This window comes from Mycteria americana, chromosome 11 (assembly GCF_035582795.1).
Source record: "Mycteria americana isolate JAX WOST 10 ecotype Jacksonville Zoo and Gardens chromosome 11, USCA_MyAme_1.0, whole genome shotgun sequence".
NCBI lineage: Eukaryota > Metazoa > Chordata > Aves > Ciconiiformes > Ciconiidae > Mycteria > Mycteria americana.
Window position 1 is genome coordinate 22,680,062 of NC_134375.1, and position 20,879 is coordinate 22,700,940.

Below are 20,879 nucleotides of genomic sequence, written 5' to 3' on the forward strand. Positions count from 1 at the left end.
TTCTCGGGATGCTTCTGTGGGACAGCATCCACAGGCGATCCTGCGTGTCCGACCCCCCGGGCGCGGGGCGAGGGCTGTGCGTCGGCAGGCTGGGAGGGGGATGCCCGCGTGCCCCGGACCCCCGCCCACGGCAGGGCGAGGGGAAACGGCCCTTCCGGCACCGCAAGGTTTGTGCCCCAGCCAGGGCAGCCACGCTCCCTCCTCCGCTTGGCAAGCTGACCCTGCCTGCCCCGCTCCCGGGGTGGGACCGAGCTCCAGACTTTGGGAGCTTTATTTGGGTTCGCTGAAAGGCGATTTTAGCAAGAGGCGGCAGAACAAGGGCTCTGCACCGCGGGGAAACAGGGGAGAAAGGGCCAGATTAATGCACGCTCATTGAGAGGAAAATTATAACTGGCGAAAGGTTGGGTCAGATTAACATTTCGGGACTGTAGCGCCTTTCAGCCGCTCACAATAGGTTGTGTGTGACCCCCTCCCTCGGCCCCCCTCGGCCTCAGCCGACTGCAGCCGCGCCTGCGTGCGTGCGCTTCCACCCCCCCCTCCAGCCCGCGACGTTTCGGTCTCTCTCCCCAAGCTCCTCTCCGGGCTCTTTGTGCGGTGGGACCGCGCGTGCCCCCCGCTTCCCCCCTCTCCCGAGGGATGCGCTCGGGCAGCCGGGGATGCCGGGAGCCCCGTGCTCTGCTCTGCACCCCTCTTCCCAAAGAAACGAGCCCCAGGAACCCGGTGCCTCTTCCCCACGCAGGAGGGTACGTACGGAGTCCCCTCCTTGTGCAACCACCCACACGAGCGGCACCCCAACAGCCCTGTCCCCTCACTAACCCCCCCCAAAAGCCCTCCCAGCACCATGGGGCATCCCTGTTTGCAAGCACAGGGGATGCCGCGGAGCCCCCCAGCCCGAGGGCAGCTTTCGGTGCCCTCACCCTCTGGGTCTGGAAGGGGCTGAGCCCCCCCTGCCACGCTGTCCCGGGGCAGCAGCAAGGTCCCGCATTAATGCGGCGAGCCTTCACGGGGCAGGTCTGCACCAGGTATGTCCCAAGCTGCCCTCCTAAGGAGGAGACAAGGAGAGCTGCTGAAGCATACGCTTGAAGGCAAGAAAAAGAATCAGCCTGGTGTTAAAAAAAAAAAAGAGGGAAAAAAAAAAAGCAGCAGCACCATTTTTCTCCCTAAGAAAGCTCATACCTGCTCTCACTGATCCGAGCACAAACAGGATCAGGCCCAAAGCAATTATATTTAAACAAAGGCAGGATCTTCTCCTGAACACAGCTCTGGCAGGAGGCAGGCAGCCCTGCCCAGCCTGATCCCGCTCCTAAATCACGCCACCTCCCTGCCTCTACCCCGGGAAACGACGGGGAAAACACAGCATAACCCTGAGAGATGGCAGGAGGAAAACCTTCCTGGAGAGAGGGATCCTCGGGTGGCAGGGCAGGACACCGAATCCCTCGCCCTCCAGCAGACCTGTCACTTTGGAGGTGTGGGGACGGCGCACGAGAGAGCCACAGCAGCGGGCAGCTCGGGGCGCAGGCAGCTCAGGGCGCAGGCAGCTCAGGGTGCAGGCAGCTCAGCGCGCAGGCAGCTCGGGGAGCAGACAGCATGGGGCGCAGGCAGCTCGGCGCGCAGGCAGCTCGGCGCACAGGCAGCATGGGGCACAGGCAGCTCGGGGAGCAGACAGCATGGGGCACAGGCAGCTCGGGGCACAGGCAGCTCGGGGCACAGGCAGCATGGGGCACAGGCAGCTCGGGGCACAGGCAGCTCAGGGTGCAGGCAGCTCGGCGCGCAGGCAGCATGGGGCACAGGCAGCTCGGGGAGCAGACAGCATGGGGCACAGGCAGCATGGGGCACAGGCAGCTCGGGGTGCAGGCAGCTCGGGGTGCAGGCAGCTCGGGGTGCAGGCAGCATGGGGCGCAGACAGCATGGGGCGCAGACAGCATGGGGCGCAGGCAGCTTGGGGCGCAGGCAGCTCGGGGCACAGGCAGCTCGGGGTGCAGGCAGCTCGGGGTGCAGCCAGCTCGGGGTGCAGCCAGCTCGGGGTGCAAATGCGCACCTATGGCTTCGCAGGGCCACCGCTCCCTGCCTGCCCTGGGGTTTCACACACCATTACATATACAGCAAGAGCTTCCCAAATCCATGCGCACACTCTAAGGAAATATTTAATTAAGCTGCTTGCAAAGGGGGCTGGAAGTCATTTCCATGTTTCGCTCACATTTTCACTTCCAAATGAACAGCCCTTTTAGCTTTACCCACAAATATGCTAATTGAGATGCTCCTTATGCAAATATATGCGATTTTATTTCAGCTGCAGAGATTCAACTTAAAAGCAGAGCCCTAGCCTCCTATCTCTGGTTGCTTTGATGGAGGGAGGTGCAGAGGGTGGGGGGAACAGGGGACACAAACAAAGCGAAAAGACGGTTCCTGCCCTCCCGATAAGGGCTCAAGCAGCGACCGGCGGGCAGGCAAATCCAAGATGCGGAGGCAGCAGGGCAGGGGAAGCAGGGGTTAATCCTCACAGAAGTAGAGCAACCACAGAGAGGTCATTTAAGAGAGGAGCGTGGTCCAAGCAGTTGCAAGCCACTCGCTGGGGCATAACCACCAACCCTCCCATGAAATCGGCCCTCCGCAAAGGAGAGATTTTCCAGCCACCAGGTCTTTCAGAGTCTGCAAAAAGACCCTCCAGTCCCCTCTCCACCACCTCGCAAGGCACCTCAAAGCACCCGGCGCAGCCCTGTCCCGGGCACCCCGGCCCCCGCAGCTGCAGCCCCGCTCTGCCGTTCTTCAGGCTCAAAGCCAAATCTCGGCTATTTCAGGACGCTCCTCACCTGAGGGTCTCCTTTGCCATTTAAGTACTACAGGTCCCAGCTGGTCTGCTGGTCTCCGCTTGCCAAAGGACCTAAAGCATCTCAGGTTCTCCTCCACGTACGCCCGGAGGTGCACGGTTCCCCCCCTCCTGGCTGCTTCTAACTGAACCGAGCCATTTCTAAAGCCCCATCCTCGGAGATGGTTTTCACACTCTCCCTTCTGCCGAGGTTCTCCATCTGCCATAAGGACATCAAACGCCGCCGTAAGAGCACTCACCACCACATCTCGCCCCACAGCATCGCTGCTGCTTTTAGAGCCTGTCTGGGTCAGCACCCCCTCGCTGGCCAAAGACTCTGTAAAGTGGCAAGCAAGTCAGTGCCCGGGTACCAGTAACACGATGAAAACCAGTTTCCAGCCTGCCTCGGCATGTCCGACTGACCGCCCCAGCATGTCCGACGGACCGCCCCAGCTCCCTGCAAGGCTGCCCAAAAGCCAGGGCAGGGCTCCTCGGCTGCAGGTCAGGCCGGGCAGCGCGGCCGGGGCCGTATCCCCGGTGTGTCTGTGCGTCGCTGCTGTCTGTTCCCGGCGCAGGAGCAGGTTGCTCGGCAGCATGATGCCATCTGTGCCGTCTCTCTCCTTCCCACGGTCAGGCACTCTTCCCTCATCACTTCTTGCCTAAGAGGCTTTCATCACTCCTGATAATTAGAGGGAGGCTCTCCTTCATGTGTTGAAGTTCCCCCCCCCTCCCCAAAGCGTGCCGGGAGTGTGAGAAGCCCAGCCAGGCAGAAAACCGAGGCTGGGGGTGCGGCGCAGACGCGGACCCACAGCTTGCTCCCCATCTGCCTCCTCCCGAGCCCTGCCAGCGGCCAGGCAGAGAAGCCCAGGCTGGGCAGGGGGAAGGGGGTCAGACCCGCCGGCGGTGCCCCCTTCCCTCCCGACGTCCCCGTGCAAGAGGAGCGGCACCAACTTCAGACCCGCACTTCAGGATCGCTCTGTGCAAAGGGTGCCCCATCCCAAAACAAGTCCAGGCTTGCTGCCTGCCTGCAACCTCCTCCAGAAAGAGCAGGCAGCCCTGCAGGCAGCAGGGCAGCTCTGCCCACCTCTAAGTAACCCAGGGGCAAAGCCGGAGCGTCCCCACAGCCTCCATGCCTGCCCCCGACGCGCTACACAGCTGGGTCGAGACCTCCCGGCGCTGCTCCCCTCCGCTTTCCAAACCAATCCCAAACTTGCTGAGGCCGCGCTAGGGAAACGCCTGACACGGCTGCAGAAAAGCAGCGGTGCAGAGCGGGCGGCAGGACGGCGAAGGAGCATCTCGGAGCTGGGCACATCTCCAGGGTGGGTGCAGGGTCACAGCATCGCTGCAGGACGAGCCCAGACCCAGCGGTGGCTTCGGGGACTGGCTCCTTGCTGGGCGTGCAGGCAGCTCTGCAGAAGGCACCTCCGGCCACCACGGCGAGGTCGCAGCCGCCTCCACGCCTGATCCGAAGCGACGCCGCGGCTGAGGGGAAGCACGGGAAGCCAGTGGCACCAGATCCGGGCTCCTCGCTCGCTCTCCTTCCCGCGCTCCCAGCCCCGGGCATGCCACGCACAGGGGACCAGCCCGCTCCCTTCTCTGAGCTCCGGCCCGAAGGAGCCCAGAGCTCTTCAGCATGCCGAGCGGGGAAGGCAGAAAACAAAACCAGCATCCACAGGGGTGAGATAAGCCTGAGCAGCAAACACGAGAGGGACAGGGGGTGCGAGCGTCGCACACACGCGTGCGCACACACACACACACACACTCTGAAGCTATTGCCATGGAGCAGCGCGTTCCTGAAGGAAGGACGTGGAGCCAAGGGCAGGGAGGAGGGACAAGGGCAAGGTCAACAGCACCAAGAGCAGAGCAGGAGAGGTCCATTGAGAAGGGAAATTATAAACGCGGTGCTGATGGAAACAGCATCTGCGCACGCACGGCACAGCCCGCCTGCGAGCCCCCTGACTGCTCCTCAGACCTCCTCTTGGCAAGGAGGATGCATCCTTAGCGAATACTCGGCTCCAGCGTAGCCTGCATCTGGAGCAGCAGCTGGCAGGGGTGAGGGGCTGAACTGCAGTGCTGTGGGCTTTGTATCCACTTCTCCGCCCCAGGGGAGAGGGAGAAATCCTGAAGAGCAGCGGGAACAGACGGTCAGTGCCCCCCAGCCCCTGCACGGACCTACGGGCAGCCCTGCCCTTCCCGACCGGCGCCCAGACCCGAAGCGGGGAGAGCCACGGGGCAGGAGATCAGCTCTCACCTCCCTCCATCCCCGCCCATCTCAATCCGTTTCTGCCCTTCCTTTCATGCCAGCCCGATGCTTTTCTGTCCCTGCTGGGTTTTGCCAAGGGCTTTACTCTCAGGGTAGGGGTTGGGCACGCAGACCCGCTGGGAGGTGGTCCAGGACATCCACCATCACGCTGGCTGGAGGATGCAGAATCAGGCCCTGCTTTTTAAGATGGCCAGAAGCACGTAATTCACTTGAAACACCTTCAGCCACCTCCCCTCACTGAAACACACCACCAGGCTGCCCCAGCCCTCCTCCTTCGCAACAAACGTGACATAAATCAGGTTATCCCGAGCGGTCTCTGGGGCCATCCTATGGGATTTTCCACCTGCCCCAGCCCAGGAGCACACAGGGATCTGTTACCGCCTCGCAGCTCAGCCGTGCTAACTCAGACACACTCATTGTACTGCTCGCAGCCATCTGTCCATGTCTTCGAGAAGAAAGCATCTGTAAGCATCTGGAAACAAGCAGCGCTGGGCCGGCGGAGAAGCAGCCGCGCCGCGTGCGGGCAGCCGGGAGGTGCGGGCAGCCCGGGACACGGCCGGCCAGAAGGGCTGCAGCAAGGAGCCCAGCGGCACGAGGGTTGGCATCGTCCCACGGGTGCCACCAGGTGCCTCGGCCACCAGAGGAGCCCAGCCCTGCTCCCATGGGGCCTCTGGGGCCATGCATTAAAATCCCATTTACTTAATGGAGGCTTATAGGGAAAGCCTGACCTGTGGGACAGGGCGACGGCAGAGTCACATCCCTCTGGCCGGGAGGAGCTAGAGCCATTCGGCACGTCTGCCGCTTGCTCCAGCCTCAGAGAAATTCAACGCCCCGCCACGGGTGAGAGCCCGGTGTCACGACCGTCACTGCAGCGAGGCACAACCACGAGGCTGGTACCATCATGACCACCCCCGGGACAGGAGACACGGCACAGGCATGCCCCAGCACAGGCTTCCAGGCTGCTCGGATCCCCTCTCGGCATCAGACCTGCTGACCTGTGATTTTTTTTCCCCCTCTTCAAAAAGCTAAACCACAACAGGAGTTACGGACCATTTTCCAGAGGAGAAACCCAGAGAGCAAACATGGATATAGTGGGAAGAAACACATCTTGGTATTCCCTGGAATTGCTCGCTGGCTTTCCAGGAGGATTCCCCGCTCGCCCACCTCGCCAGCAAGCGCAGGCTCTGCCGGAGGCAGGCAGGGAGCCCGGTGTTATGTCTTTATCTTGAAAGGGGACTCATTTCCCCATGAATGCTTTGAAGAGGGAGTTTAACGCTGACAAAGACAACCTCAACATCTGTCCGCGCACGCGCTGGACACGGGCTGATTCATTAGACGATCAAAGGCACCGAGCGGTCTTTAAATGCCTGCGCTTGATCGATGCCCCATAGGAAACCCCCAAGGGAACCCACCCCAGTCCTTGCCATGGGGTTTTCCATCCTGTCCTCCACTGCAGGCACCACAGCCTGTCCCCAGGAGCTGAGCCTGCGTGGGCAGCCCTGTTGCCCACCCCGTGGGCTGGCAGCGACCCTCGGCCACCCACGTCCCCCTTTGCAAGGGACCCATTTTTTTGCATTGACCTCCAGGTTTCCACTCCCCCATTCAATGCATCTCACAGCTCAGCCAGAAACATCCCCTGCCCGATGCACAAACCTTCATGAGCAAGATGCCCAAAAGACGTCACTGCCTGGAAACGCCCGCCTGAGCCCCACGGGAGCCCCGAGGCTGTCGGGGTGCGGCACACCAAGCTGGGACCCTGCTGGAGCAAGGAATGGACCCCCAAAGAGGGTTCAAGTCCCAGACCAGGGGTCCCAGGGACCCTGCGTGGAGAAGTACCCCGGGAGCCAGCAATGCTGGTCTGCGATGGGGACAGTCCAGGTGACACCATAACGCCCTGCAATAACAGACAGGACAACAACAGGGCTCTACCTGGAAGGCATCCCCTGGGCCTTGACCATCACAAGCCAAATACACGGGCAGCACAACCTCCTCTGTACCCCTCCCTCCCTGCAGGAGAAGGGGTCAGACATTATCTTCCCTTTTGCAACCCCTCCCCGCACCAGGCCGGTTCCAGCAGTCCGTGAAAACACACGGGAAGAAGAGTTTTGCAGGGCGGTGAGAAACAAGAGAGCCGGGATGCTCGCGCAGCAGCAGCAGCAGCCCCACAGCCTGCAAAAAGGGCTTTACTGGAGCGATTTGCTGACGCCTTTCCAGGCATCTGCTGACAATAGAAGGGTCAGCCTCTCCCCTGCGTACACGGCGGAGGTGCGTTGGCTTCCTCGGAGCTACCCCAGCTTACACGAGCGAAGAGCTGCCTCGTAATCCTCCAACCTCTCCATAGCCATCTGAAAAACCTCACCTAAACGTTTCGTCCTCAGCTGAGAAATGACGCGACATGCAGGCCTTTGGCTCCCAACCTAAGCAAAGCCGCCCAAATATAAAAAGAAAATGTAATGCACAGTGATCAGAGATGTCCACAGGAAAAACATTAGCCTCATGGAAAAGCATATTGTTCCTAATACAGAATTTATCAGGCTGACGTATAGATTTTCCTCCACAAAATATGAAACCTGGATCTGAAAGGCTATTAACTCCGAAGAGATCCATTAAAGACGCCTGTCTGCAAATGGTATTTAAAAGTATTGCATCATCCTAGGTATTGTCATGCTCTTTGGCTATGACTCGACTGCAGGTCACATAGTTAAAACTGCCTCCAAACCCTAAAATTCTTGATGTAAAGAAAATAATAATAATGTTCACCAGCCTAGAACATGGACTTTTCTATCAGCTCCAACCGGAGCCCATAAATATTAATGCATCCATAATTAGCCTTTTTAAATAATGCATCCAAAATTAAACATCAACGCAGTAATAAATCAGTCAGGGCTCTTTGTTGTAGGTTTGTTTGGGGGGGGTGGGTTTTTTTTTTTCCCTCCTGTGTCAGGCACATAAAATAAAATGCCAATTCCCTCACCACCTCTTCCCACCGGACCAAAATGCTGGAGCCCCGATTGGAGCGAATCCAATGCCATTTGTACTTAAAAGTCTTCTTTCTTTCATTTAGAAAAATAAAAGTCACATCTGCTTTTTGATTCGCAAAATAATGACATGCAGCCAGCCCGAGCCAAAGCTGAGCTAATGTTATTGAAACCACACAACGTGAAGGGAGACAAAGCTCATCTTGGGAGTCAAGGTGAGGGAGAAAGTCAAGTTTGCAAACTCTCTCCTCCCTCGCCGGTACAGCGCTCCCAGGAGCCGAGACCCGCTCCCTGCGCAAAGAGCGGGCAGGGCAGAGGTCCCCGTGATGCACGAGCTTTGCAGGGGCTCTCCTCTGACGCGTGCCCCTCCGAGCTCGCGGCACGGACCCAGCCGGGGCGCCTGCATCTCCCCCGCTTTTCCCCGGCCCAAGGGGAAAACCCAGCTCGTTTGCCGAACAGGCTTTGGAGGAGCCACCTGCAGCAAACCCCCCCCACCCCGAGCCAGCCTAGACGCTTTGCAAACAGCCGTCCAAAAGAGATCACTCTGCGTTTGCTTATCTATAATTACTGATCAGCCGGAGCACCGCCATCCATGGGAAGTTTCTGGCAGGGTAATGAAATCGCTCGCATTCTTGAGCTCCAAATTCTTTGCCCAAACACACCCCAGCATCTTCTCCGGCGTTCCCACAGCGGAGCCATCTCCCCGCCGCTCAAGCTCACCATCCGCAGCTCCTCAGCAGCAGCTCGCTGTTAGAGGCTTTAGACACCCTGCTTAGACAGCACATCAATAATCCACACCTCCTCTATTTTATCACACGCGTATCTCAAACTGCCTAAAAACCCCTACGTGGAGTAGATTTCAAGGCAGTCTGAGAAGAAAGCAAATTCACAATTACTTCCAGTTCGGAAATTCTTGGGTAAACACCTCAGGACATGCAGCGTGTTCCACCGATGTTGCTGTAACTTCCCAGCTCGCTCTCCAGCAAGCCTGGGAAGCAGGTACCGTCACAGGAAAACACGGGCTTCTCCTTCTGCATCGCCAAGTCACTCCTATTAACTGTTTCCAGGAATAATAAGATGCTTGGCATTTTCGGTCACATGGATTGCTACAGTAGCCTGCAATGCAGTAAACTTGCTTCTTCTTCCAAAGCTTTTGCCAAAGCCAAAGCCCTGTTTTTAAGTGAGGTTCTGCCCTGATGCTATACGTTCCCACACGCTCAAACCAACTGCGGGTGCTCTGGTCACTGTCCCAGTTTACAAGGGCAAAAGGAGGAGATTTCTCACTGCAAACACCACTATACTTGACTGCCCTTTCCTCTTGCAACATCAACACCCGCAAAGCCGAGATCGCTCCCTCCCAGTCTCACATTGCCCCACCAATCTGTTCCCGGAGCATTCTCGCGAAGCCCAGGCCACTTACGACTGATGGACGCTGCAGTTGTAGAAAACAAAATCCACGGAGGCAAACTTCTTCCCCGTCTCCTTAGATTTCAGGTAGAGCTTCACCACTCGCTTGTCCCCTGGGAGAGACCCAGGCAGAAGAAGGCATCAGAAAGGACACAGTGCATGGCCCAGCATTCAGCCCAAGGCTTGTGATGGGCTGCAGAGAGCTGGACATCACCGCTCAGCCCAGTTAACTAACAAAATCCCCTGAATCTGGCAATAAAAAGAGAGTGTTCACACACACACACCCCCACTCAGCCACCAAACAGGCCAGCAGAGCCCAAGTACAGCTCTGAGCCCCTACAGCTAACTGCAACCCGCTGGCACGGAGGCAGGTGCCTTGGGTTGTACTGGTGGCACTGAAGGGGAGCTTAACAGTTCTGGGGTCGGCAGAATGTCCTAGAGCCCATGGCCACCTACAGCACATCTGCCCAGGAATGGGCCACCGGTGGGAACGAGGCCAGGGTGCCCAGGGCTGGTGCGCAGACCACTACCATGTCAGCAAGTAGCTGTGCCCACGGCTCGGAGGAGAACAAGGACCAGTCCCCCATGAGCAGCAATGTCCTTCTCCTCCTGCACCCCGAGAACCCAACTCGGGTCCTGCTCGGGGGCTGGGGATCGCTGTCACGGGAGGACTGTCCTCCTCCACATCTGGCTGTGGGGCAAACAAGGGGGAAAAGGTTTGTCTCGGGCTTTCTTCCCGCCCCAAGGCACAAGCTCACCGCGGCCCCTGGTGATGGGGATGACATCCTTGGCAGAGGGAGAGCTGCAGTAGATCTTCCCATCTTCAATGCGGCTCTCGGACTCGGTGAAGTCTTCGAAGGAGCAGTTGACTCCTGCCGAGAGGTCTGGGACGTTCCAGGCCTGCAGGACGAGCTGGGGAGGAGAGGCAAGAGCATGAAGACAGAAAACTAGCAAAGACGACTCCTCCGTGTCTGCTACGTTTAAGCCCAGCCAACAGAAAGAGCAGGGGTGCAATCCCTCTTCCACCACCCACACGTGGTGGGGAGACCTGCTCCGGGCTTTTGCGAGCAAACCCCATCCACGGACCTCCCCGCTCAGGCAAGGAGCGAGGATTTAAATGGGTTAAAAGACGGAACGACTCACAGCCTCCCGTCCTCTGCCCTCATGGTACCACAAGCCATTACGCCTCACCTCTACAGAGACAAGCCCAGCGTCGGGCTAAAGAGTATGTCGTGGAAAGGCATCCGCTCCGGCAGAGCCGAGGAGGGGAGGAATCCACCTCTTCCTTCGCAATATCATTCCCGGGGTCAGCAGTTCTCACTTTACAAAACGCTTGCCTTATTTCTAATTTGAATTTTTCGCAGCTTCCAGCCATTAATTCTTGTTATGCCTTTCCTTGATAGATTAAAAAGCCCTTTAGTCCATGATATTTGCTCCTTGTAAAGGCACTTATACTCTGTAATCAAGTCACCTCTTAATCTTCTTTTTGATAAGCTAAGCAGATTGAGCTCTGGAAGTCTCTCACTGCAAGGCATTTTCGCCAGCCTTCAACTCATTTACATGATGTTTACGGGAGGTTTTCAGCCTCCCCCTCTCAAAGCTGGACTCCAGCCCGAGCGCAGCATCCCCGTGTCGACCACACCAGACCTCGGCGCAGCACCCTGCCGTCGCTCAGGAGATAACCACCCGAGGGGTGGAAACACCGCCCAGCTCCCGGCTTCGCCCGAGGAGCATCGAGAGCCCCACGGCACGGGCTCAGCCCCACGGCACGGGCTCAGCCCCACGGCACGGGCTCAGCCCCGGCCCCGCTTTCCAGGATGCCGGGCGAATGCCTGCTTTTTCCCTCCATGTCTAACTTTAGACTTGGCGATGTCAAACCCCAGTTTCTCTGCTAAACCAGCCCCACTCAGACGCCAGTGCTCTGAAGGAAATCTCAGCCCTACCACCCCCCGGTCCCAGCATCCTCCGCCGGTCCCGTCCGCAGCCATCTCGCATTTATCTCCACGTTACCGACGAACGTTAGCCCCTGCAGAAGCACTCTCCAAACCGTTTCCATTCAGTGACAATTCCCCTCTGACGAGGACTTTTTGAGATCTGTCACGGAGCCAGTTCTTAATCCACTTAACACATGCTTTATCAATATTGTATAATGCTAATTTTTAATCAGAACGTTGTGTTGTACCACGTCAAATGCTTTGTAGAAGCTTAAAGACATCACATCCCCGCAGTCCCTCTTCTAATTCAAGTCATAATTTCACCAAAGAACAAAATGTGGTTTGTTTGACATAAAACTGCGTTGACTGGCATTAATTATATTCCTATCCTTAATTCTTTATCACTTGTATCCTGCACCAGTTTTTTTTTTCCTTTAGTTTTCCTAAACCTGGTGTCAAACTAAGCAGTCTCTGACCATTTGGTCCTTTCTGCATCTGGGCAAAAAAAAACGAGCACCTTCTCTGTTTCCTGGGCTTTTCTCAACGTTCACTTATTTATTGCAAAGTCACGTTATTACAAATATCCACGGGCCACGGAACTCCTCGGCCAAGTCTTTTAGGACTCCTGAGTGCCAGATATCCAGACCTGGCAGTTTTCTAAACTTTATTGCTAGTATACGCTCTTTCGTATTCTCTTCGCGGTGCTAATGGCCTGGAAAATACTTCAGGGAAGTCCATCATCCTTTCTGTCTGCACAGAGAGAGCAGCGGGTTGTGCGTCGAAGCCTCATCCCAAAATATCTACTGCAGGCCGGGGTCAGAGACAGGCCATTGAGCTAGATGGATCGCTGGCCTACGAACAGCAGCTCTGATGTTGGTGTTTGTATTACGGAGAAATATTTATTGCTCGGTTATGCCTTTTCTGAATAATCATCAGCTGGTTTATTATCTCCATCAATAGGCCAGCCCTCGTCAATGCCCTGCACTTTGCTATGTTTTATTTGTCTCGGACCTCTCTTCCCCTTCCTCCCTATTTGTCATATACTCGTTAGTTATTTTTAATTGCCGCCTCCCCAGCCACCGCCTCCGGAGGGTCAGGAGGTGGCTGGGGGGGTGCACGGGCAGCAGAGGGGGCTTACCGGGACCTCCGACATGGTGACCGAGATGTTCTTTGGCTGGACGGTGAGCTGGACGCACTGCCGCAGGTCAGAGGCAAAGCGCTGGGGCTCGTCCGCCCGCTCGCACCGGTCCTTGCGCGAGCATCTGGAGGGGGATGAAACCACCAGGGTGAGGGGGATGAAACCACCAGGGTGAGGAGGAGAATCCCCGGGGGTCCTGCGTGGCTCTGGGCGGACGCCACGGCAAACAGACCCTTCGGCACAGAGGTGACGCCCAGCTGGGGACCTTGGGTGCCTGAGGCCGGTACGGGAGCTCTGCTTTCCCCTGGTGCCAGCACCGGGGACTTCTGGGGTCTTTTATCTTCAATTTTTCTTATTGGCACAAAGATGCCGAACCCGGGAGTCCGTAGGCCAGATTAGAGGGGCCCTTCAGGCAGCTTTGCCGTGCATGGGTGCTCATGAGCACAGCCCGGGCGCTGCGGGAAGGGATGGCAGACCCCTCGGACCGCTCCATCCCCCCGCATTTCGGGACCAAAGTCCGGGAGGGGTGTCCCCAAGGAGACCAGCAGCGGGGACGGACATCGTTTGCAAACCGTGGTTTGCTGGCGCGGGCCCGGGGCCGAGCCTGTGGTACTTACACGTTGTGGAGGACGCACCAGCCGCAGTGGGGGTCCCGGGAGCCCAGGCACAGCTCGCAGCTCTCGTACTGCTCGCAACTCTCCACCGGTACCCGCGTCACCTGCGGGGAGCAGGCAGGGAGTGAAGGGGGACGGCTGTGCGTTTCCCCGCGCTGCCCACACAGACGGACCCAGCACAGACTCACGCCGGCCCGTTAGAGAGGAGGAAGCGGCCGTGAGCAGGCCGAGCCCCCCGCCGTTGCCCGCTCCTCTCCCGGGCCCGGGCAGCACATTTGGAGGCAACGCCTCCACCCCAGGGAGGCTTTCACCCCAACCAAGCTCCTTCCACCATTGCATCTCCGCAGGGTTGCGGGAACGGGCTGTGCCGGCTCAGCCCCCGCGCCGGCCAGGCACCCTGCGGCTGCCGCAGCCCTGCTCCGAAAGAGTTACCCGTCCTTTATTAATTGCTCCTCCAGATTTGATTAAAATCCCCTCGTTCGCCGAGCCCTTCGAGCTCCGTTACAACTGTTCATTTAATTACTTTCCACCAGCACTCTGATAACACCGAGCCGTAGCAGGGAAGAGAGTGGGTTTTATTAAGGAGAGGGGAGGAGAAGGGGGGACGGGGAGGGGGTGCAGGAAGCAGGGAGCTCCCTGCTCACCCGCCACGAGGAGCCGGCAGCACCAGGCAGCTGCCCGAGCCTGCTGTGCCCGTGCCTCAGTTTCCCCACTGCTCCCAGAGGGCAGGACTCGCTCATTAATTAAAATTTGCAAACTTCTCCGCTGAAGGCTAAATCCAGGGTGCCCTCTCTCCTCCCAGCCCAGCAGGGGATGGGCTTAGCGTGATGACTACAGGGCTGGGATAAGGCTGGCCAACCGGTACCCTCCAGTTTGCATACCGATGAGGATACCTGTAGCGTTCCCATTTGTTTGTCCCCGACATCACTCCAGGCAGGTGGTGGCGAGGGGGTCGGCAGCGGGTCCCCCCCAGACAGACCCCGCGCAGGCACGTGCCGGCTCCCAGTAGCCACCGTGGCCCTGGGGGGACATCCCCAGTCCAGCTCGGCGTAACCCCCCCTCCCGCATCCACGGCTCCAACATCTCCCCCGCAGAGCGGAGGCTCAGTGGAGCCAGGCCAAGGACAGAAACACGGCCAGGGACAGAAACACGGCCCAGGACAGCTGCACGGAGGAGCCCGAACACAGTTCCTGCCCCTCCTGGAAAGCCACGGGTTTCCTGCAGCGGAGCAGAAACCAGAGACAGGCGCTGGGAGGAGGAGGGAAAGGGCTCTGCTTTCCCCACGGGGCTGTCTAGACAAACCCACGTCCCCACTCCAGCATCCTTCCCCCTCCCAAGCCCCCGGGCTGGCGGCCAGGAGACCTGGTACGCGCCGAGCTCAGCCACGGTCCCACCTGCGCACGCCTCTCCCGGGCAGAGCAGTGGAGATGCTGCGAGATGCAGGCACGCCACGTCCCAGCACGGCCGCCCTGCGTCACCCCACCAGCCACGGTGCATGTCCCTGCTGATGCCGGATCCAAAAAGCACCATCGCCGTGGCACGAACCCGCTTCACCCGCTCCAATGCAGCCAGCGGATGGATGAACTCGCACCCACAAGCTCTCCGGCAGGTCAGGGATCACACTAACGCTCGCAAAGCCAACCAAAACTTCTTATCGTGAGCCCCAACCACGCTGCCAGGACGGCAGTGCTGGATCCGGATCGTGTCCGTACGTCCGATGGGCTCAGCAGGAGCAGAGGCAGGGACAGAGGTGTGCACGCCGGGGTCCGGGTGCACGCCGGGGTCTGGGTGCACGCCGTCCCCTCCGCCCCGAGGTGCAAAAGCAGCCGCCCCGGAGGAGAAAAAGCCATTTGGAGCAAGGAGCTTCTGCTAACCTGCAAAACCCTGCTTAGCAGGGGAGGGCTGGAGCGGGGAGGAGGTTTATGGCCAGCCCCTGCAGCAAGGAAGGGTCGGGCAGCCCTCGGTCCCTGAGGACCACTGGGATTTCAAGCAGCTGCTGCTAACAGTTAATGCCCAGCGAGGAGAGGAGCAGGAGGGCCACAGAGTCGGTGCCTCGGGACAGTGTTTTTGCAGAGAGGAGCAGGGCGGAGCTGCCTCCGTGCCCTGGGACAGGAGCCTCCAGGTAGCCCCAACCCCAGGAAGCAAAGAAAGGGCAGACCCCGCCAGGGAGCTGCCCGAAAGGTTTCCCAGCACGTGGGGCTGCGGGCTGGGGCGGCAACGTGGGCTGCCGAGTCAGGAGAGCGGAGGGGCTGCCGTCCCCTCCCCTTACCTGTTTCTCCGTCATGGCGTAGATGTGCTGGCGGTCGGGACTGAGCACCAGGTCTCGCAGGATGGAGCTGCCCTCGTGGGCCACGACATTCTCGTACTGCAGCGCTTGGTGCTTCCTCTCAGCCGGCAAGTCCACCAGGATCTGCGGGGAGAGCAAGGCTGGGTGAGCACGGTCCCACGTGCACCTCAGCACCCACCCAGGGGCTGGGATGGGGAACGTGCCCCGTTAGGGATGTCACCCCTCCGTCCCACACCAACGTGGCCACGCCACGGCCACTGCAGCACGGCAAAATAGCAGCCGCTCTGCAAACGTTCCGACCCTTTCCAGAAGGCCGGACTACAATGTTTTCTTCCCTTTTTTGCATTTGTCTGGTGTATTTGCACCGTGTTTATGCTGACGGCGTTCGCATCTCTCCAGGGAGGGAAGCCACATCCGTGGTTCTCACACTTCACCCCCTGCCGCTCAGCCCCAAAGCCCCTCCAACTCGCAGCACGGCACACACGAGCCCCTAGCTTGCAGCAAAGCAGCAAACCCCATTTAGCCGCAGCGGTACCAAAAGCGGCTCGCACGCCGCACCACAGCAAGCCGCGGCCGGGCAGGATGCTGCGGCGCACGCAGGTAGGGCTCTCATCTCCCCATCCACCAGAGGAAATGCTTGGACTCGTGACCGGGGAAGTCAAGAGGGTCTCAAGGAAGCTGAGGGTCAACAGAGGTTCAGAAAGCGCCTTTGTTCCCTGAGCAGGAACGTGGTGAAGGCTTTAATCCCCTTAACGGCTTGCCGTTACATTAAAGCTCTTCCTAAATACACCGGTTTCTGGCTGTACCGGTGATAACCACGTCAGGAGGCACCCACCGAGCAGGAGCTAAACTCGGCTGTGCTACTTGCTGTAACCTGATTGCCACCTCCACGAGCGAGAGATGCTTTCTGCTAATGCCGTCGCTTGCGATACCCCCAGATTCAGGCTGTCCCTCGGCATGGGGCAGCCTCAGGGGAGACAGTGCCGGGGAAACGGCTCAGTGGGTCTCCCAAGGGGTGGGGGCCACGCCAGCAGCACATTCTGCAAAAAAACCCAGTGGCAGGCAGAGAAGCAGCGTGCCCAGCGAGACGGAGCAAACGCTGCCCGGGACTGGCTCCACGCTTCTGCCGGCACACGCAGGGAGCCGGTCCGGCACCCCCCTCCGCGGGACTCGGGATCCCCCCCACTGCAGGGGGCCAAATCCACTGCTGTGAAGCACCCCTCAAAATGCATCCCACAGCCCTGCCCTGACCGTCGCAGCCGCTCCCACGGCCCAGCGCAGCCGTGCCCAAGCCCTCGTGCCCCCCGCAGCAGCCATCCCGGCCGCCCTGTCCCCCTCCTGCAATAAATCGCCGCCAGCATTTGCACGGTTCCCAATCAGGAGGATACAGGGCCGGGAAAGCAGGATCCCGGTGTGCAGCTGATTAGCATGGAAATGTATGCGGCTCACAAACAAACCGGGGCCCGTTTAATTAGAGCGGCGCCTTTGATTCACCGCCAGCCTCCTGCATGCACCAGCCCCGGATTATTTTTAGGCAGTTTTACAAAACAAATGTATTTAATTAAGAAAGAGACCCCTGAGCAGCCAGAGAGCGAGGAGTCCTGCACAGCACCGAGCACAGGGGCCGTCCTCTCCCCGGGGGATGCGGTGACCGGGCTTGCAGGGCCAGGCTAACGCTTGGGAGCCCACGGCACAGCCAAAAACCCCCTGTACGTCCTGCTGCAGGACTGAAGAGCCTTTGCCGTAACCCAAACTGGTCCTGGTACTTACCCGCCTTCTCAGCACCCTGTGCCAGACCCCTGCTCTGCTCCCCATCGCTCCCGCCCTGGGTACCGCTGTGTGCTGGGGAACCCAGAGATGCCAAAAGCCCGTCCTAAAGCCTCTGCCTGCCCTTCTGCGGGCCGGTGTCTTTCTGCCCAGGTCCAGGACCGCATTTGCTCCTACCCCAAACGTCAGAGGAGGTCAAGCCCCAGACACCAGCGGTACAGGGCCCCGTGGCAGCCCCTGCCCTGCGGCACCCCTTGCCCGGCGGTACCCAGCATCGCCCCCCGGACCCAGCCCTGCCTCCCCGCATCCCCGCACAGCTCGCTCCCCTCCTGCCTCGCAGCTTCTCCCCTACAAAGTCCTGTCCGAGGCCGCTCTCCAGCGGAGGGTAACGGGGAGCATCCCCCCTCCCCAGCAAGGCGCTGCTTCCCCTCCTTGTACAGCAACGTGACAAACGCACCTTTCCAACCCTTTTATGGGCCGCAGTTGCGGCGCAGAAGAATCGATATAGTTTTACCCTGGTTCTAAAATAGATCTATGGCTGGATGTCGCGTTGGCAGTAATTTTTAACTAGCGAGGTAATTTCCCCATTACATTATTGCACTGCGCAGTGCTGGGAAAGAGAAAGAGATGTATTAAAAAAAACAACAGACATGAAGCACTTCCAGTTAATTTGAGGCTCCAGGAAGAACCTAAAAATACTCTCGGTCGTCAAACGGGGCCGGAGCCCAGCCTGCCACATGTCAGGGTGCTCCGGCGGGGGGCACGGGGCCACCCCAAGCATGCACACGCAGGAACCCTTCCTCCGGCACCCCTCCTCCCACCAAGGATGCTCTATAGGTGGGTTTGGGATTCAGGAAAATGAAATTTGGAAGACCTGGCCATCAGGTTGTCTTCTGGTTGGCCAAAAGGCAGGGCACGAAGGAGTTTTTGAGTTAGCTCGTGTAGGCAGACCAACCCTGCCGCTTCTCCCCGGCACCAGGAGACCACGGGCAGACAGACCCCTACGCCATCCCGCGCCAGGAGAACCCGACCGCCCACAGCGCCCGCTGCTGCACGGGCAGAGGCGGGAACCCGGCATCAGGGCCCTTCCAGTGGGATCAGCCCGATGGGAACCTGCTCATCCCGGCTGGCGGGAAGGGCGCGGGCCGTTTGGACCATAGCGCGGCGGAGCGGCGCGCGGGATGCACAAGGTGCCTCCCATCTGATCTCTTACAGACACGGAGGCATCGCTCCCCCCCCTCTCCCTGCACCCGTGGGGCAGCGGAAGGGGGAGAGGATGCGGGTTAATCAGAGCAGCCCCCCTCGGAAACACGCTCCTTCCTGCCCACCCTGCCTGCCTTCCCACCTGGGGGAAAAGACATTTACCAAAAATAAATAAATAAATAAACCCATTAACCTTTCTCCTCATCCTGACGCTGATATAATTACCCAATACTAATAATTACTCACACTAATTTCTCGCTCAGGATTCCTGTCCTCGCTCTTGCCTGCCTTGGGCTGGCTTCAGGCAGCGGCTCGGCGGTGCTGCCTCCTGCGAGGGGCCGGCAGGAGCCCCGGGGGGGTGGCCGGACCCCGGGGCCGTGCCGAGGCGGAGGAGCAGGAGCGAGGGTTGGCTTGTTGGGCCGCTGCCTTATTAAGTAAACGGAGGGACCAGAGGCAAGAAATTACAAGCTCCCTGCTGGGGTGAATCACCTCAAAGCAAGCCCGGAGGCTTCCTTCCGCAAGAAACCCACGTGCGTGCCCTCCCCACCCAAGCGAGGAGCCCACGCCACCGGGCGAGCACCCAGCACAACTTCAGTTTGAAGGGGTAAGGGTTTAAGACCTGGTCCCCCAGAAGCCGAGCGGGCTGGTGGAGGCAGCGCAAGGCCAGGAGATGCAATGGCGTCTCACCTCGCCAAGAGGCCCCTCGCCTCCCAGGCCACGGAGAACCCTGGCAAGGAACGGTGAGGGAAAGGACGGTGTGCAAGGCCTCGACCCCCGGGCACCCCGGCGTAATGAGTGACCGCACGCAGCACGCCCCGGCTGGGCAGAGGGAACGTCCTCCCCCAGGAGACCCAGAAAGGGTTCCTGCGGATGGGCTGGGCTGGGCTGGAGAAGGCAATTGCCATCCCATACAGGTTTTGGAGGAGGAGAGCGCATCGCCTTGCTAAGAAGCACGTAAGGTGCAGGGGCACGGCCGGACAACAGCACCGGCCGGTCCCGCTGCTGCCTCGGGCCCCGATGCTCCCTGCAACGCTCGGCTCTCCGTTATAACCCATGACGCTGGAGCATCCAGAAGCTTCTGCAGGGTCCAAGCCCCACCACAGCCAGTGCTGGTGAAGAGCCGCTGCCCTGAGGAGCTCTACAAGACAAGGCTGGGACCCGAAACCCTCGCGAAAGGCACGGGGAAGCGAAAGCACCGGGCAGGCAGAGACAACACATCAGAGGAGAGACGGCTCCTTCCACTGCAGCACGCTCGCTCCCCTGGGCGAGACGGCCTCCAGGCTTGTCCAGGTGAGGAGGAACCTCCTCGCAGCCATAGCTGCTGCCCGACTGCCGCTCACCAAACCGTCAAGGGGAAAACCTCTCGGCGTCCTTACGGCCACCAGCAACGGGCACAAGGCGGAGAGGAGCATCTCCCCAGGGCCGCCTTTGGGAAAGACGGGTGACGAGAGGGACGAAGGGCAGCAGCCCTGACCTGGCAGCAGGTCCGGAGGAGGACGGCGGCAGAGGACGGGGCTTTACAGCTCAGCCCAGGCCAGGGATGGCAGGCAGAGCGGGAGGAAGCACAGCCGGAGAGGGAAGGCAGCTGCAGACGTGCCAAGGCTGCTTTCGGATTTAACGTGCGCCGACAGAGGTCTGGCCGGGGCCCCGGGGTGGGCCATCGGCTCCCCAGAGCACCGAAAACAAGCTCTCGGGGGAACACGCGGAGGGTCACCAAGAAACCCGGTCTCACCGCAGGGGACACCCCCCAAGGACGCCCCGGGAAGAGGGGTCTCCCCCCCGCGGGGCTCTCCCACCCCAGCCCTCCATCTCCCCCCCTCCGGGCTCTCAAGCCCCCATCCTGGGTCGCAAGCGGTCCCCTGCAGACCCCTCCTCCGGGCAGGAGAAGTGCTCAGCCACGCTTTGTACTCTTATCAGTCCAGGGCTGTGATTAATTCACAGCGGCTGGCAGCAGCTACAAGAGGAGCGTGCTTTTGCCCACCTGCCACACTTCAAAGGCAGGGACTTATCTGCCTGAAACACGCTCCGCAGCCTTTTCACGGGGACCCTTTCCAGTGCCAGGGGGCTCGCGCAGCGCTGATGGGCAACGCAAAAGAAGGGCTTATTTACGGGAGTGCATTTCAAAGCCTCCCCCCTTCCCTCCCAACGCTCACTGGGGAAAGCGGAAAGTCCCCCAGCCTCGGGGATGTCCAACAGGGACAGAGACCGAGCAGTGGGGACGAGACGGAGCTGCGAGGATGCTGGACCGAGGTCCCTGTCCCACCTTTGCCCACGCCCTGGTCCCCTCCTGCCCCGTCCTCTTGCCAGCGAGCAGCTCTGCGGCACGTCCCTGAGCTGGAAGGAGGAAAAAGCTTTTGACACGTGCGGAGGGCAGAGCCCAGCCCCGGGACCGAAACCTTCCCCTCCCCGTGCCACTGGTGCTCACGGCTCAGGGACCCCCGAAGCCCCGGGCTCCTGCACCCGAGCCAGTAGGTGCGCACCC

The 20,879-nt window shown here is 59.7% G+C and overlaps 1 protein-coding gene across 1 annotated transcript in view; it reads right to left on the reverse strand.

Annotated features, from left to right (window-relative positions):
* Window positions 1-20,879, reverse strand: part of PLXNA1 (plexin A1) — a 124,546-nt gene that overhangs the window by 55,905 nt on the left and 47,762 nt on the right. The window contains exons 4-8 of the mRNA XM_075514506.1: window positions 15,410-15,550; window positions 13,144-13,244; window positions 12,527-12,650; window positions 10,213-10,366; window positions 9,468-9,567 (exon numbers count right to left, since the gene is read on the reverse strand). Coding sequence (XP_075370621.1) covers window positions 9,468-9,567; window positions 10,213-10,366; window positions 12,527-12,650; window positions 13,144-13,244; window positions 15,410-15,550 — 620 coding nt within the window. The remainder of the gene's footprint in view (window positions 1-9,467; window positions 9,568-10,212; window positions 10,367-12,526; window positions 12,651-13,143; window positions 13,245-15,409; window positions 15,551-20,879) is intronic.